The sequence below is a fragment of the Corvus moneduloides genome, chromosome 28 (assembly GCF_009650955.1).
Source record: "Corvus moneduloides isolate bCorMon1 chromosome 28, bCorMon1.pri, whole genome shotgun sequence".
Classification (NCBI taxonomy): domain Eukaryota; kingdom Metazoa; phylum Chordata; class Aves; order Passeriformes; family Corvidae; genus Corvus; species Corvus moneduloides.
The window spans coordinates 3,076,012-3,091,449 of NC_045503.1; the positions used below are offsets into that span (position 1 = coordinate 3,076,012).

At 57.4% G+C, this 15,438-nt stretch overlaps 1 protein-coding gene across 1 annotated transcript; it reads right to left on the bottom strand.

Annotated features, from left to right (window-relative positions):
* Positions 1–1,784: 1,784 nt before the first annotated feature.
* On the bottom strand, positions 1,785–9,889 carry RNF126 (ring finger protein 126). Its single transcript, XM_032092942.1, has 9 exons — positions 9,774–9,889; positions 6,958–7,016; positions 5,602–5,665; positions 4,860–5,101; positions 4,251–4,319; positions 4,098–4,167; positions 3,789–3,882; positions 3,247–3,362; positions 1,785–3,022 (listed from the first exon to the last, which is right to left on the bottom strand). The coding sequence occupies exons 1-9, from the start codon at positions 9,846–9,848 to the stop codon at positions 2,870–2,872; spliced, it is 942 nt and encodes a 313-aa protein (XP_031948833.1). The 5' UTR covers positions 9,849–9,889; the 3' UTR covers positions 1,785–2,869.
* Between the last annotated feature and the right edge of the window lie 5,549 nt (positions 9,890–15,438).

Below are 15,438 nucleotides of genomic sequence, written 5' to 3' on the forward strand. Positions count from 1 at the left end.
TCTCCCACTGTTCCCCCAGCACGGAGCCAGTGCAGTGCAGCCGGGGAGTGCGGCCACAGCAGGGGCCAGGAGCTGCTGCTGGCATCTCTGCAGGGCTGGGATGTACCAGCAGGTTGTCTGTGTCCGAGCACCTGTGGCAATTAAAGCTGTGTTCATGGTATGGAACAGGAGCAGGTCTTGGAGCTTTGATGGTGAACTTGGCTCGGGATGGGAGGGTTTGGCTCCTCTGTGGTTGTGGCTGCAGCCACCAGTGTCATCCTTGCTGCCATTGGCAGGGAGCCCAGCTGGTCCTTTGCCACATCCAGCTTTTCATCGACCCCCACCCACCCTGCAGGAAAACAGCAATGGTGGTTCAGTAGTACAAAGGAGGGACCAGGAGGAGCAGGAGCCAGCCTGGATCCTCGGGCAGACACAGATCTGGGGCTGCCCCTGGCCACAGCCAGTGCCAGTCAGTTCTGCAGCCCAGCTCCGTGCCATCATCCCCAACAAAACTGGGGCCGAGACAGAAGCCAGTGGTGAGTACCAGCCCCTCACCTGGAGGGCAGCATGGCCAGGAATAGCACCTGCACCTCAGGCTCCTGGTCAGGGTACATCCCTGTGCCACCTCACGCCCGCTGTGGCCAGGCCCAGCAGCCCGGTCACTGTCACGTCAGACACAGCAATGGCCCCAGCAAAAACCACCAAACTCGTTCCATTTCTGACCCAACCAGCTCCAAACGAGTCTGAGAGGGAACAGTCACTGTATTAACCATATGGCGACTGTGGTGAGCCCCTGCCAGGTGGGCAACAGCTGCCATGCACCCACCCGGGACTTTGCTCAGCCCACTTGAAACCCATCTGAGCACTGCTCACACATGAGACATCATCCCTGAGCACCCAGGGGAGCCAGGAACCCCCTGTCACAGCTGAAACACAGCGGGAGAGGGAAGGTTTTTCCAGGTCTCTCATTTTGGTGACTAAACAGCAAAGCCTTCCCTCAGTGTCAGGTCAGCTGATGGACAGACGCAGGTTCAGCCAGGACCTTCTTGCTGCCACCCACCTCACCAGCCCAGGCTTCTGGCTCAACCCCTGGCAGAGGATGAGCCATTAACCCCGACACACCAGTCCCGAGATAAACCCTCCTGTGAGATGAAAGGCGCCGCCACGCTGCCCGGCCAAGCCAAGGAGGAAAAACAGTCCGGGCAAGTCGCTCCCTGCCAGCCCCTGGCCACGGCACAGCTGGTGACACTTTCTCCAACAAACCAACTTCTTGCATTCTGAAATGGCTCAAGAAAGGCCAAACCATCCTTCCCCCTCCTATGGAAGGCTCATCTCTTCTCAGGAAGCTCATGGAAGGGCCAGGTCCTGGGGTGATGCTGCTTTAGAAGAGACGCCCAAACTCTGCTGAGGCAGTGCCTTCCCCAGCAGCCCCAGCCCACTCCCAGGGCCCCAAAAGCCGAGAGAGAGGCAGGGAACCCCCCCAAACTGCCAAACCCTCTGCCCACTTCCCTGGGAGCTCCCATGGGGGCAGCTTCTCCCTTGTCTGCTCTGGCCTCTGCCACAGCACAGTTGCAACATGTGGCACCACCAGGGACCGCCGGGGCCTTTAGGAGACCTCCTCACCACCCCAAGTCCCTGTGAGGGGAAGGGGGGTGCCAGTGATGGATGGTGAGAGCTCCTCCTCTTGTGCCTTGGGGCCTGGGAAGCAGGGACATGGCAGGGAATTAGTGCCTGCTCTGGTGACATTCTTGTCATTCTCTGAGCTCCAGCTCGGTCACAGAAACTGAGTCACAAACATACCTGGATATTTGTCTCTCTCTCCTCGTTTTAATCAGCTCTATTTTAAGTAGCTTTGCAATACATTTTTTTTTCTCCAAAACGTTGTTTTCCTGGTAATTACTCGGTCACGATGAGATTTGCTGGTCCTCATTCTGCTGCACACCCAGTCCCGTGTTGGCCCAGCAGAACAGCCTGCCCCGGCTGCGAGGGGGGCAGGACTGTAAGGGGAAGAAGGTGTAAAAAATAGAAAAGACCAGGCGAGGATGCTTCCAGCTGCGATCCTTGGCTACCTGTGAAGTGATCCACAGGTTGGCAGTGGCTCTCACTGGAGCTCCCAGCACGCAGGAAGGCTCAGAGAGGCCCAGCCTGCCCAGGGGAGGCAGGATAGCTTGGTGGCCTCAGAGCTTACCCTGTAGCTTTCCTCAAATCATGCATAAAGGCTCGCAGAGCTGAAATGTCCATTTATTGACAACAGTAATAATTTAAGATTATAAAAACCCCTTTCAGTGTTGAGTATCAGCGGGCGAGGTTATAAAGAGAAATAAATGGGACTCGAGATGGGACAGGGAAGGATCCCAGGGTCTACTTGAGAGTTCCTGTTTCAGTGACAGCTATTGGTCCTCCCCAGACGGCGATCCTGGGGGGGGAGGCAGTATCCTTATGTTTCCATTTTAGACTTCAATCTCCAAAGCAGAAAAGATAGTATCCAAGGGGAAGAGGAGCAAAAGAAATAAAAGAAAGGGATCTCAGATTCAAACCCATACAAACAACCTTTCCATTCGGGATTCAACCACTCGCTCAGCACCTCGGGGTTCCCAGCCGGGGAGCGCAGCAGCCTCGCACTGCAATGGGTAAAGTCCACGCAAAGAGGATGTTTTTATTGACAGACAGAGCTCTTTCCCCCCTTTTTCATCACAGAACTTGAGGCTTCTCATCTCTGAAGGACCCAGAGTCTCCGTGTCTTCAGAAATCAAAAGGAAATTCTGGGGGCACTGCTCCTGCCTCGTCCCCTCCCCTTGCTCTGCTCTGGAAGCCCCTTTGGCTGCTCGCGGTGGCCAGGGAGGGAGGGGGAACAGTGGAAGGGCCCCGGGGACAGAGGGTACGTTAAGATTCATGAGTTGTTCGATGAGTTTTCATTACTTGGTGAGCTGGAGGAAGAGGAGGAGGAGGAGGATGACGAGAAGTTCATCCCTGTGAGTCCTGGGGGGTTTGTGGCAGTGTTTTGTCCACTTAAACTTTTCCGGCAGACGGGACACGTGTCATGCTTTGGGGAGCAGACAAAAAACAAAACAAGAAATATGGGAAACGGGATTAGAAACACAATAGGGGAGCAGCACTCGAGGAATGGGCTGGGATGACACTCCATCCTCTGACAAAAGGCTGCTCGTGCTCAGGCCTTATCATGGAGGTAGGAAAATATTTACAGAGGGGAGCAGGATCAGACAAAGCCCCCAGTGCTGCACGCCCCAGGCACTGCCCCGCACTCACCTGCTCCAGCCATGGGACGATGCAGCCGTCGTGGAACAGGTGATTGCACGGTAACTGCCGCACGTTCTCCCCGACTGTGTAGTCTTCCTTACACACAGGGCACTCCAACCCGGAATCTGCATCGCACAGGGAAAGCCAAGCCCAGCTGAGCAAAGGGGGAGAGAACAACGCGCAAAGCCCCCGACTTAGGACCCATCCCCACCACTACTCCATCCTTGTCAGGAGGAAAGCTCGGTGCTCTGCAGTCCCCACACCATCATCCCACCTCCCCCTGCCCCGGGTATGCCTCATCCTTCCCTTCCCTTCTGCTTTTCCATCTCTATCCACACTGAACTTCCCACAACCTCCCCGGGGCAAATCCATCCAGCCTACACTGCTCTTTTTTTGTGTGTGAGTGTAACAGAGCCCCTTCAGCTCTCTGCCCACTTTGAAATGTTTTATGCCTCAAAGGTACAAGCAGACAAAATTCAAGTCCCAAGAAAAACATTACACAGAGCTTCCAGGGAGCACTCTGTGCACAACTCCCTGGAGCAGACACGTACCTACGTGCTCCTGTGTGATCTGTATGGTGGGGAGGGCCTGGATCTTCTCTTTGTCCGCTGGCGGCGGTCCAGTGTTTTCAAACTGATTCAGTAACTGGAAAAACAACCGGCCAGGCAGGCAGAAGAGAGAGGTGAGCTCAGCAGCACACAGAATGCACTCGTTTCCTGAGCCAGGGCACTTGGACCCCACAATACGGACCCTTTGCCACTCCTGCCCCTACAGCCCCTTGTTCCCTGCACCACCACAGGTGCTGCCCCTCCTGCAGCACCACACAGGAGGATGGAGACTTTGGTAAACCCCAGTTTTACCTGTGTGATAATTGCATCCAGGCCGTTAGCACCCCAGGCATAGTCCATCGGATTTGAGTGCAGGACTCCCCTGAAGAGCAAGGACAGCAAGTGAGTTCATCCTGAAGCATCAATGAGACACTGTCAGAGAGAGCAGCACATCCTCCAACTCACCAAGGGCCCAGGCCTAGGTTTGGAATTGTGGTCGGTGCAATAATTCCATTGACCAGCTGTTGGATAATTCTGAAAGACAAGAAAACCAGGATCGTGTAAGAATTAAAGTTTGCTGGCTCCCAGCCCAGCACCCCAACATGGAGGGAGAGGCTGAATAAGCTGAATACTGTCACATTGTTGGGAGACATTAAAAATACCCAACAGCAATTGAAGCTTATGGAGTGATCAGCCAGTGATAAAGTTTCAGTATTTGGTTTGTAAGGGGACAATTCCTGACATGATGGCAAGTGGCTCCCAGGATCCACTTACACAAACACTGTCCAGTGTTTTCTTCTGCTTCCCCTCATAGCAAGTACAACATTTTGTCAACAGCTGGCAACGACCCGGGAATATTTTCCCACTACAGGACAAACTCCCAGCCACAGTCCACATCCCTGCTCAGGTGACACAGCCCCAACAGACCCCAAGCAGCAGCTGCCAACAGGCTCAGGCGGGACACAGACGGCATCCACAGCAGCGCTGCGGAGCTCTGGGATGCTGCTCCCTAAAGCCAAGAGAAAAGGTGAGGAACAATAGGATTCCTTCCCCAGGCCCCAGAGTGGTTCTCACCCTTCCAACGTGGGGACACCCTCGTGCCTGCCCGAGGCTCGGCGCGTGGCCAGGCGGGCACGGGGCTGCCTGGCGCCGTAGCGGTGCCGGGACTGGTGCTCGCGCTCCCGCCGGTTCTCCGAGTCCCGGTTGTCTTCCGGCTGCACGTTGGACCCGAAGGGAAACTCAAAGCTGTCGTCAAAGAACCCGAAAGCAAACTGGCCGTAGCCCTGCGGCAAGGTGAACAAGTGCTGATCCACATTCTGGGAGGGAGGGAATGCAGAGAACAGACTGTGACAAGAGGATGAACAGCCCTCAGCTCCCACGGGGTCCCAGAAGCCACCCACAGTGACCCACAGGCCTGGAGTGACACTGGGACCAGTGCCCTCGGCAGCAGCTCAGTGAGGAACAGACACGGGAACTGCACAAGAAGGCAGAAATAATCACAGGTCCCTAGTTTCTCTTTGGTGTGTCACTGCTGCTTCCGAGCTGAGGCTACTGCATAGCAACACATCCAAATCCTGCTCTCCAAATCCTGCTGAGCCCCCTCACGACGGGAATCAGCTACGAGTGATGGTCCTACGTAACACACGCAGCAAAAATATGGTATGCGGAGATTTCAGGAGCAGCATATGGAGGATATTAATTCCTCCTTTCCAAATTCTGTCATGATCTGAGGAATGTTTAAACAATGCACTATTGGAAAAATACTCAATCCAACAGCAAAGCAGAAGGTGTTGGAAGAGAGAAAGGACTTGCTCACCTCAAAAGGATGCCTGCTCTGATCAGTGGCTGATGTAGAGGAGCTGGTCTCATTGTCAGCGTTCCTGTGGGGAATGAAGAGCACTGGTAATCTTCTCATAGCAGCTTCCAAGGCTTTTCTGTCCCACTCCCCTCCCACCCCAGGGCAGAGGCAGCTCAACAGAAGCTGGTCCTCCCTCAGCTGCTGATTTTCTGATTGCCCGCATCAATTTTCCCTCCCAAACCTTTCATTTTCCCACATCCTCACCCATTTCTCCCTCTGTTAGATCTCATGAGACTGCAGAGAAGTGCCTGAACCATGATGTCAAGCGAGGATTTCCCCCACAATCCATGTCAAACACACCAGCTAATCCTCTGGAGCATCAGGAAGACTTAAGGCACAAACGCTGATCGCTGTGACCCCAAGACACAGAAGTCTAATCTTGAATCAAAGAAACTTCTCTACTGCAGAGGCACATGACCCAACAGCTCAGGATATTGAGAAAACTCTAAATGTTGTCAGACTTCTGCTTTCAGAGCTGCAGGAACATTTCCTGCTCAGAACCAAGCTTTGCATTCACAGTACCGAAACCGCTGAGATTTGGCAACTACGTGACTCTCCCAAGGCTACAGGGAATCACCAAAACAGTCAGGATCAGCCAGGACAGATTTTCAGGCTCCAGGGTTGGTGTGGTCAAACCAAACGTCACCTGGTCAGTGCATAAGCCCCAGGCCACACAGACCACCACAATCAGCAGGCAGCAGCACCCAGTGCCCCTCGGCCCCTGCACTGCCCACGGCCCGTCCTGGAGCTGGTCACAGCTGGGACCCCCACAAACACGACTGAAACATTTTAAGACATTCCTGCTGCTTCTGCCACCAGCAGCAGTGCAGCACAGAAACGCAGACCTCGCTGCTCCAGGGCAGAGTCCAAAGTCTCAGCCACAACATTTTGCTGTTCATTCCCAACACAGTCACTACTCACACTGAGGTGTTCGTGCACTCCCCATTCCCAGATCCTTCTCTCTGGGGTTATCTCTGCCCTGATGACTCAGATCAGGTCAGAGCTACCACATACCATGCAAAAAGCCTCCCTACCACTTCTTTATGTTTGTTTTAAATCAAACCATTCCCACCCCACCCCTCAGCAGAGATGTCGAACGCTCAGGAGGACACTCAGCATTCCCATGGCAGATTGGCCTGCAGATGCTAACTCTGCCAACAAAGCACTGCATTCCAAAAGTGAGGAAAGATGAGCCAAAGCTTGGGCAGAAGCAATAGAAACAGTGCATTTTATATCAAACATTGCCTTTGAACTAGGAAGAGAGCAAAGCAACCTGGGCTCACTTGAGCAGCAGCCCCTGGGGCAGCACATTACCTCGGCTCCTCGGGAAGCTCTTCAATAAAACCAGACTCACACCGTGGGCAGATGTAGTCCTGTAGGAGAAGACACACCGGGTGAGAGAAGGAAGTGGTACCTCAGAGCTGCAGGGTGTGATGGGGTGGAAGGGTCCTACAGTCTGCCATCCCCAGCACATGCCACGGTCCCAGAGCCAGAGAGACCCCAAACCCCAACATCTGCCTTCCTGAGCCAGTGAGGCCAGAGCCCGGCCTGAGCCTGTGAGAGCTCTGCTTAAGAATGATGAGGGTGATGCTGATTAATCCCCAGTACAGACACAGCATTAGGTAGCAGCTGATGCAGTTCCAGTGAAGTGAAAGTGAAACCCCCAACTCTCCCTGCGCAGCAGTGCTCAAACTTTGGCACAGCTGTGTGTTTTGGGGAGCAGAAAACAAGGGGGGAATGGCAGCAGGGACTCAGCAAGGTCGTGGTGCTCAGGGAGGCTGAACAGTCCCTGTGACTAACACAGCCTGGAGTTCACAGCACACAGGGGGTCATTCTGCAGCCAGGACCTCACACTCCCACACCCAGAGCTCACCACAGAGACCTGCGGCCACCCCAGTCCCCTGAGCACTGACTACAGAGCGTGTCAGGACAGACAGGCTGAGTGTGCAGCGCCTCTGACAGCCCCTTCCTCATGATTCCTGGGCTTAGTGAGGAATTTACCCTCTACAACCACCCTGTCCTGGGCAGAGTAGCCCAGAATGCTGGAGACCCTGAAAGGGAACTGCTTCACTTCTCAGTCCTTGAGAAGCAGCAGCACCGCTGAGCCAACCCCATCCCCTGCCCCAGAGCGGGCACACGCCACCCCAAATCCCTGTGCTGGCAGAGCTGGGCTCAGCACAGAAGGCATTTAAGAGCTTCTAAAAATAATGCCACTTCCTTTTGCTGCTGCGTTGGGATTGGCACAGCCCTTAGCCAGACTGAGGGATTCCCCCAAGGAGTTGAGGCCGCTGATAAGGCCCTTGGGGTCGCTCCTCTGGCCCCTGCAGCTGACCCCGATAAGGCCCGAGGGAAGGAGCACAGCCTGGAGCCACTGCATATGCCCTGTCTGCCAAGGGAGATAGGGGAGCTCTGAGGCCCAGGAACAGACTGGGAGAGGTGGCTGCTCCCTCTCCCACACAGGACTCCCCATCTGCCACTGTGAAACAACTGTCTCTGCACCACTGACAGCAGGTTTGAGCTCAGGGTCTCCTCTGTGAGCACAGGGAACCACAGCCCACAAAACCCATGCTTTTTTGCTTTGCTTCCCACCAGCACAAACTGGTGGGGACACACGTGGCATGGGGGTGAATGACCGTGGCCTGAGCACCCTGCTCCTCTCAGCTGCCCGCTCCAGGGAGCTGCTGTGTGTTTTGTGTGTGTGTCTGTGCGCTCACAGCCAGCTCTCAGCACGGGGATCAGCACATTCCTCTGCAGCTGGAACAGCACAAATGTCAAAGTTTGTTGTTTCTCGGGCTGTTTGAGTCCCTCCTTTGGCAGCTCTGCTCACTGCGTCTGCAGATGGTGAGTGAAACCTGAGTGAAACCCGAGTGAACCTGGATCCCCAAAACAAGTTCATGAACTCACAGCTACCCAGCCCTGAGCCCCCAAACACAGGACCCGCTCCCTGCCTGGCCCAGTCTGGCCAAGGGTGCCCAGCTGGCACAGCCAGGTGTGCCCAGCCAAGTGCACAAAACCAGATGTGAGCACGGCCCAGCACGGGGTGTTTGAACAGAAATAAGCAACAGATATTCTAGGTTACCTCCTGGCTCCTGCCCAACAACCCACGTGTGCTCAGCAGGAGCACGGTCAGGGGTTTGTCCTCACTTTTATACACGAGCTGGGAGCCCCCAGCACGGCCCACCCTGGCCCGAACAAGAGGGCAAAAGGACAAATCACACGTCACAAACCAACCACCCCCGGCAGGGACAGCTCTGCTTCGCCCTTGGAGGCTTTTCAAGTTGAGTGCCAGCGACCAGCAATGACTTTTGGGACAACATGCTGTGAAAATTGTCAAGACAAAAAGACCAGCAGAGCTCTCCAAACCACATTTAACATCTCAGCAAGCCTTGCAGGGGAGTAAGTGATCCACCAGATCCTCCCCAACAGCCCACACTCCTTTGCCATCCACACCAGGACAAGCATCGCACACGCCGGATTTTGGGGTGTGATTAAAGCACCTGCCCAGATGCCTACACAGCATTTCTGCCTACGTGTTACCCGTGCACCCAGCCACCACCACCGCGCGGCTTTTCTCGCGTTCATTAAACCCTCCTGAGACACGACCGAGAAACCCCCCACCACCCCGCGGCGCTTCCCTCGGCACCGGATGGGGTCCGGCTGCCCGGGCTGCGGGTGTCAGAGCTGGACCCCGGGGCTGCTGCCGGACGGACTCCCGCCCCAGACCGGCTCTCCGGCGGGGCCCAGCCGTTCTCCGCGGGGCGGCCGGAGCGCTCGAACCGCTGCGGGACCCCCCCCACCCGGGCCGAGGGCCCCTCCTGCCGCGCCGCCCCCGCCGCCGCTCGCCCAGCTGCTGCCCCTCGGCCAGGCTGGCCCATTCCCTCCGCAGACCCTGTCCCCTCGTCGCCGCAGTCCCGTTCCCTCGCTACGGACCCCACCCAGCCCCTCTCAACGCCCCCGAGCCCCGGTGCCATAGGTGGAGCCCCACAGGGCACCCCCCGCCTCCCCGCCGCTCAGGCCCCCTGGGCCCCTCAGGCCTCGCCCCCACGTGCCCGCCCCCTCGGGGCCCCTGCCAGACCTTGCCCGCGCTCCCGGCTTCCCCCCCCGGCGACCCTCCCTGGTCCCCCGCTCACGGGCAGGCGCGGGGCGATCTCGGCCGAGCAGCAGTGGCAGAAGAACCGGCCCGGCTGCGGCGACGCCTCCGCCATCTTCCCTACCCGCCGGCCCCGCCCCCCCGCGCGCGCCGCGGCGCCGACGGCGGCCGAGGGGGGACAGGAAACAGCGCGCGGCGCAAACGCGGAAGGCGAGGAGGGCTTAGGGGCGGGGCTCGGTAGGGGGCGGGCCTTTGCCATATAAGGCGAGGGGGCGTGGCCGGGAAGAGCGGGACTGGATCCCCCGGTCCTGGGACCCCCGTCCCATTCCGGGATCCCCAGATTCCGGGAAGCCCCCCCCCCCCCCCCCAATCCCTCCTTCTCCCCTCCGCCCCCGGGCTCCTGATCCCTCCTCTCAGCCCCCGAGCTTTAAAATATCAGCCCAAAAGCTGACTTATTTATTTATTTATTTATTAAAAGAGGAGGAAAAAATGAGCTGGGGAGAGGTTGAGTCCCCCGAAACGAGGAAAAATGGGTATTCCCAGTGCAAATCCCAGGAGGTGCTTCAGATTTCAGTAGCCACAAAGGAACTGGAATGTTCTGTTTTGGCAGAACCCTTTCAGGGTCGGTGTTTCTCCCAGACCTTGCCCCTTGGATGCTGGAGGGTGCTGGGGAGATTTTTGGGGGTGAGAGGTGGAATCTCGATTTTTAGGCCCTGGGAATCCCACCTGAGGCTCCGTTCAGGGCCAGCGTTTTCCCCGGGCTGCAGCTTTTGAGAGAGCAGAGGCTCTGCCTGGCCCTCACCGGGACTCCAAGCCTCATTGTGTGGCACTGCCGAGCCAGGATTTTGGGGTGGTGTGGCCGGGGAGGTTTTTGAGGTATCCACGCAGTGCGGTTGTGAGGTTTTGGGGAAGGGGGGTGGTGAGGATGCGCGGCGGGGTTGGGGTGGCAGGACTGTGGGATTTTAAGGGTTCTGCATGGTGGGGCTGTGGGGTTTTGGGGTTCGAGCCCGCGCCACCAGCCCCGCTCCCAGCAGGTGGCATCTTCAGCCCAGGATTTGCTGCTCCAGCTTCGCCGGGTGATGGAGCCGGGGAGGGATTTGTGGAGCAGCTCAGGAGCCGTGGAAAGCTCGGCAGGTCTCTCTCTGCTCCCCGCGCTGCGGGGGGACAGGGACAGGGATGGAGTGAGGTGCCGTAAGCTGGACACTGGTGGGACACAGCGCTTGAGGGCTGGGTCACCGGTCAGGGGCTGGGAGAGGGCTCGGTCGTGCTGTGGGAACTGCAGCTGCGGGATAGATTGGCAGAGTTCAGTGGCTGATCGATGATCCCGGCCGCTGATAAGGCACGTTGGCATTTATTTACAGGTGATGAGGAAACTGCTGCTCCCGTAACCCTTTTATTCAAGAGGTGGGTCCAGACAGTGCGTCGTGGCCCAGCCGGGAGCCAGACAGAGCCCGGAGCCCCAGCGCAGAGCCCGCGGCTCCGGATGGAGCATTTCACACCCCAAGGGAAGCTCCTTCCCCGCGATTCTTCCAGTGCCCTGTTTCACGGTCGGAGGACAAGTTGCCACTTGATCAAATGAGTGCCGGGTGCCTGTGGGTTGAAGGGGGGGGAAGGATCCGGCTCCACTGACTTTGTCCCTCTGGAATTCCCTGACGCAGGAGCTGTGGAAGCTGAACGTGGCAACATTCGTTGGGATGCAAATGGCAGCAGATATGGATGCACATGGAGATAAGGGCAGCAGAGCGGCCCCAGCGCTGCTGGCACACAGCAGTGGGAAGGGTTCTCCAAGAGCCCCCTCGGCTGTTGGGGCCTGCTTCCATGGGGAGAAAGCTCCATGCCAGGACTGCAGCCTCTGCCCATGAACTACAGCCAAAGTCCTCTGCCCGTCCCTCATTGCTGGTGCTGACCGTGGAGAGGGGATCGCCCTTCTCCGGGGCTTGAGGCTCCCAGACAGCCCCAGCCCTGACTTCAGCCCCAGCCACGATTCCTCCCCACAGAGGGCATGAGTATCCCATGGCAGGTGGACCCTGTTTCTGATGCTGCTCAGGCACCCCAGGATTGGGGGTTCTGTGTCTGGCTGTCCCCCTTCTGCCTTCTGCTGCCTCCAAGGAAGCTGCGTCTGGTCAGGAGCAAATTTGAGTCACCCAGGGAAGGATTTTCCCACGGTGCTGCAGAAAGGCAAACTGCACCCTCACCCAAGAGGGCTGACGAGGAGGTGACACCTCCCCAGGTGGGATCGAGTCATCCTTAGACAGAGCCCGCTCCCAAATCGGCCACCCTGCTTGGGAAAGGCAGCAGAAAATATCCCAGGGCTCCCCTTGTCTGAGGGGATGGCACATGGTGGGAGGCTCCTCTGATGGCTTAGGTTTTAACTTTTATATTTTTCAAATCCTGTACTGCCTGGTGTATGACTCTGAAGTTTCTTGTAGTCTGTTAATTTCTGCTCTCTCGTGCTTGGTAGACACAACAAAGCCTCTCCAGGCCTGCTCTCCAAGGACACCCAGACCATCCTAGGCCAAAAAAGTATAAACCAAAGAGCCTCTAAGAGGGGCAAGTGGAGGGGAAATTACATCATTAAACTGAAGCTTTAATTGGAGAATTAACCCTGATATGCAAATGAACCAAACCTGTAAAAGTGTGAAGAACTCGTGACCTGCCGTCAGTCTTGGGGTCAGTGTTGGCAGTAGCCTCTGGCTCCCCAGGGATACCTTTGAAGGCCTTTCAAATAAATACTTACCTTTATTCCTTTACTCCTGTCTAGTCTCTGTTTCTAGGAGGCCTCTTAAGGCATCACCTCCAGCAGCTCAGAGTCACCATCCCACCAGGGCTGAGAAGTGGAGGGGACATGTGCCTCTCTGGGACTCCAGACAGGGGCTCACAGGGATTTCTCCTGGCCTCTGGACCCTGTGTTCCTAAACAAAGTGGTGACTGGAGCTGAAGCCCCCACACTGCCCAGGTGTTGGAGGCACAGGGGCAGCTCCAGGCATGGGCTCATCCCAGGCTCTGCCTTGAGCTCTGGGAAGCACAAGCACCTCCTGGAGCCAGAGCAGCTTCCAGAGCAATTCCTGCCAAGTGAGAATAACTGGTGCAGCTGGTCTCCCTGCTCCCCTCCACCCCACATCATATATAATTGCCTATTTTAATTAATAAATTGGAGGCCACTCAAAGGAAAGCGGCGAGATTCCTTACAGACACTGCAGGGATTGTCTACCCGCCCCGAGCCAGTCGTGTCACGGCGGATTTGAATCGGTCTCCTTTGAATTTGCTCAGACAGATCGGAAGATTTACATCCCCCACCTCATCTCCTGGAGCCTCACACCTCCAGGCTGTGGGTCCAGATCCCATCTGGCAGTGATCTGGCAGCTCACAGTGACCCGGGAGCAGCGGTGCAGGCTGAGCCCCATCCTCACCACCACCAGGCTGTGGGACGCTGGTGGGGGGTGGTCCCCAGCCCTACATGGCTCTGATCCCTGGATCTTGGTGGTCCTTCCCTGGCCCAGCTGTGTTGTCCCAGTGGCCCTCCTTCCCCTGGGAGCAGCCAGGGCACAGGGGAAGTTCATGGGCACAGGGGAAGTTCATGGTCCCAAGGGGCTGCTCTTGGGCTCCACCAAAAATTGTCCTTTTTCTTTTTTTCTGTTTGGATTCTTTGCTCTTTTTTTTATGCTTCGTTTAAACCATTGTTCTTCAAGGGAAATTTTAATGTGAAAAACATGCTTTTCTAACAACTGCCAGCCTGGGCCAAGCAATGAGGCTCTTTGGCTGACAGGGCTGTGTTGCAGATGGGGGCTCCAGGGAGGATGTGACCTCTGGTGCCTCTCTGCTCTTTAGTGGCCCACAGAACAGGGAGTCTGCAGGGCCACCAGGCTGGAGAGGCCGGGATGCTGGGATTGTAGTGCCAACGCGGTCCATGTCCTCCCTTGGCTGGTAGGGGAGCAGGGCAGCCACCAGCCCGTCTGTCCCATCCCAATAACCAGCACCTTGCTCTGGGGGCAAAGACCAGCGGAGCAGCCACTGCCCTTCCCGGTGCAGCTCTGCCTCCTCCGGCAGCGCCTCTCCCCAGCCTCGCCGAGGAGCCAGGAGACTTTAATGACCGGGGAGGTTTTCCCGACTCCCGGCTCTGCTGGACCCAGTTCAGCCCCACACGGTTTCCCGACGTTCCACGGCACTGCCAGCTCTTCCCTCGAGGCTCGCTTTGCTCCTGCCCTTCACCGCGGCGGAGGCAGCGTTAGCGCTGGGAGCCCGCACGGCCGCCAGCGCTGACTCACGGCTTGTTTACACACACACACACACATAAACACACACACAAAACCTGTGTCACGCGTGGCCGAGCCCAGCCAGGCCGACCCCACCGGGCTCAGCCGTGTGGACAACGGGATGGGTCCGTAAGGAGCTCGCTAAGGCGGCTGGAAATCCGCACGCGTGGACAGGAGAGGTGGAGCTGGAGCCATGAGACAGCTGCTCCTTGCTGAGAGGGACACGAGGTGTCAGAGGTGGCTTCTCCAGGCTGGGCTGCAAGGTCCTGCGGGGTGGGATGGGACAGGATGACTCTGCTGGCTCTGGCCACCGCTTTCCTGCATCCCAGCCTTCCCAGTCCCCGCTCCATGTTGCTTGCACCTCCTGGCTCCAAGCACTGGCATTTCCCCAGCATGGACAGAGCCCAGAGCATCTCCCATCAGTTCAGGGCAGAGCTGGCAGCACTGAGACCAAAGATTTGAAAAGAAGAGATGTTGGGCAAGTGCAGCTCTTGCTGAGGGCACCCAAAGCACTGGAGAGGGGGAGGACATTTCTGAGGGGTGAATCCCCCCAGGGTGATGCTTCCTGTGGCCTGCAGGGTGCTAGCGATGGGAGGGGGTCTGGGTCTGAGCATCAGCAGGAGGGATCAGAGTTTGATCAGGAATCAAACAGAATGGGTGATCAGATTTGGAGGGGCAGGTCTTGGGAATGTATGTCAGCCTCCCAGCCCGCCCTGCATGCTGGCGCTCCCGCCCTGCCTTCCTTCATCCACAGAAGTGGAAGTGTCCCAGGAACATGAAACGATTACTTGGCGAGGAGAATCCAGCTCAGCACTTCTTGGCATTTGTTCACGGCTTTTCATCTTCAAAGCTCCTTGCAAGCATTAGCAAACTAATCCCTGCAACCTTCCTGGGAGATAGCGCAGGATCAAGCAGAGGAGCATTATCTCGCCTCAGCAGATGGGGAAACTGAGGCACGGAGCGGTGACGCTGCCGCCCCGGGGCGCGGGGCGAAGCTCCGTGTCAGCGCTGGGGGTGGAGCGCGGCCATCAAGGTGCAGTCCCGACACTCTCTCCCCAAACAAGCACTGACTCAATTCACTGGGCTGGAGCCGCGAGGACACAGGAGAAAATCCCGCCCCAGGGTCAAGGCTGCCGGCAGCAGCCCCGGGGCCGTGCCCTCGGCTCACGCCTTGCTCTGGCCACTCGCCACGTGCTCCGAGGGATGTGACCGAGGCTCGATCCCGTCCCCTTTCACTGGGTGCACACTGAGCTCTAGTGCTGGCCCTGCTGAGCTGAGCCTGTCCCCGAGGGTTCCTGGGGTCCCATGGGCTCATGGATAAGCCCGAGCTGGGTCTGTGGAGCTCCCACCAGCAGCCCCTCTCCCCACTGCGGTGTTTGGCAGCATCTCCGCTTGCATGAGAGAAACTGGGGCATTCCACTGCGGTGAGGAGAGGAATGGGGCCAGGATCAC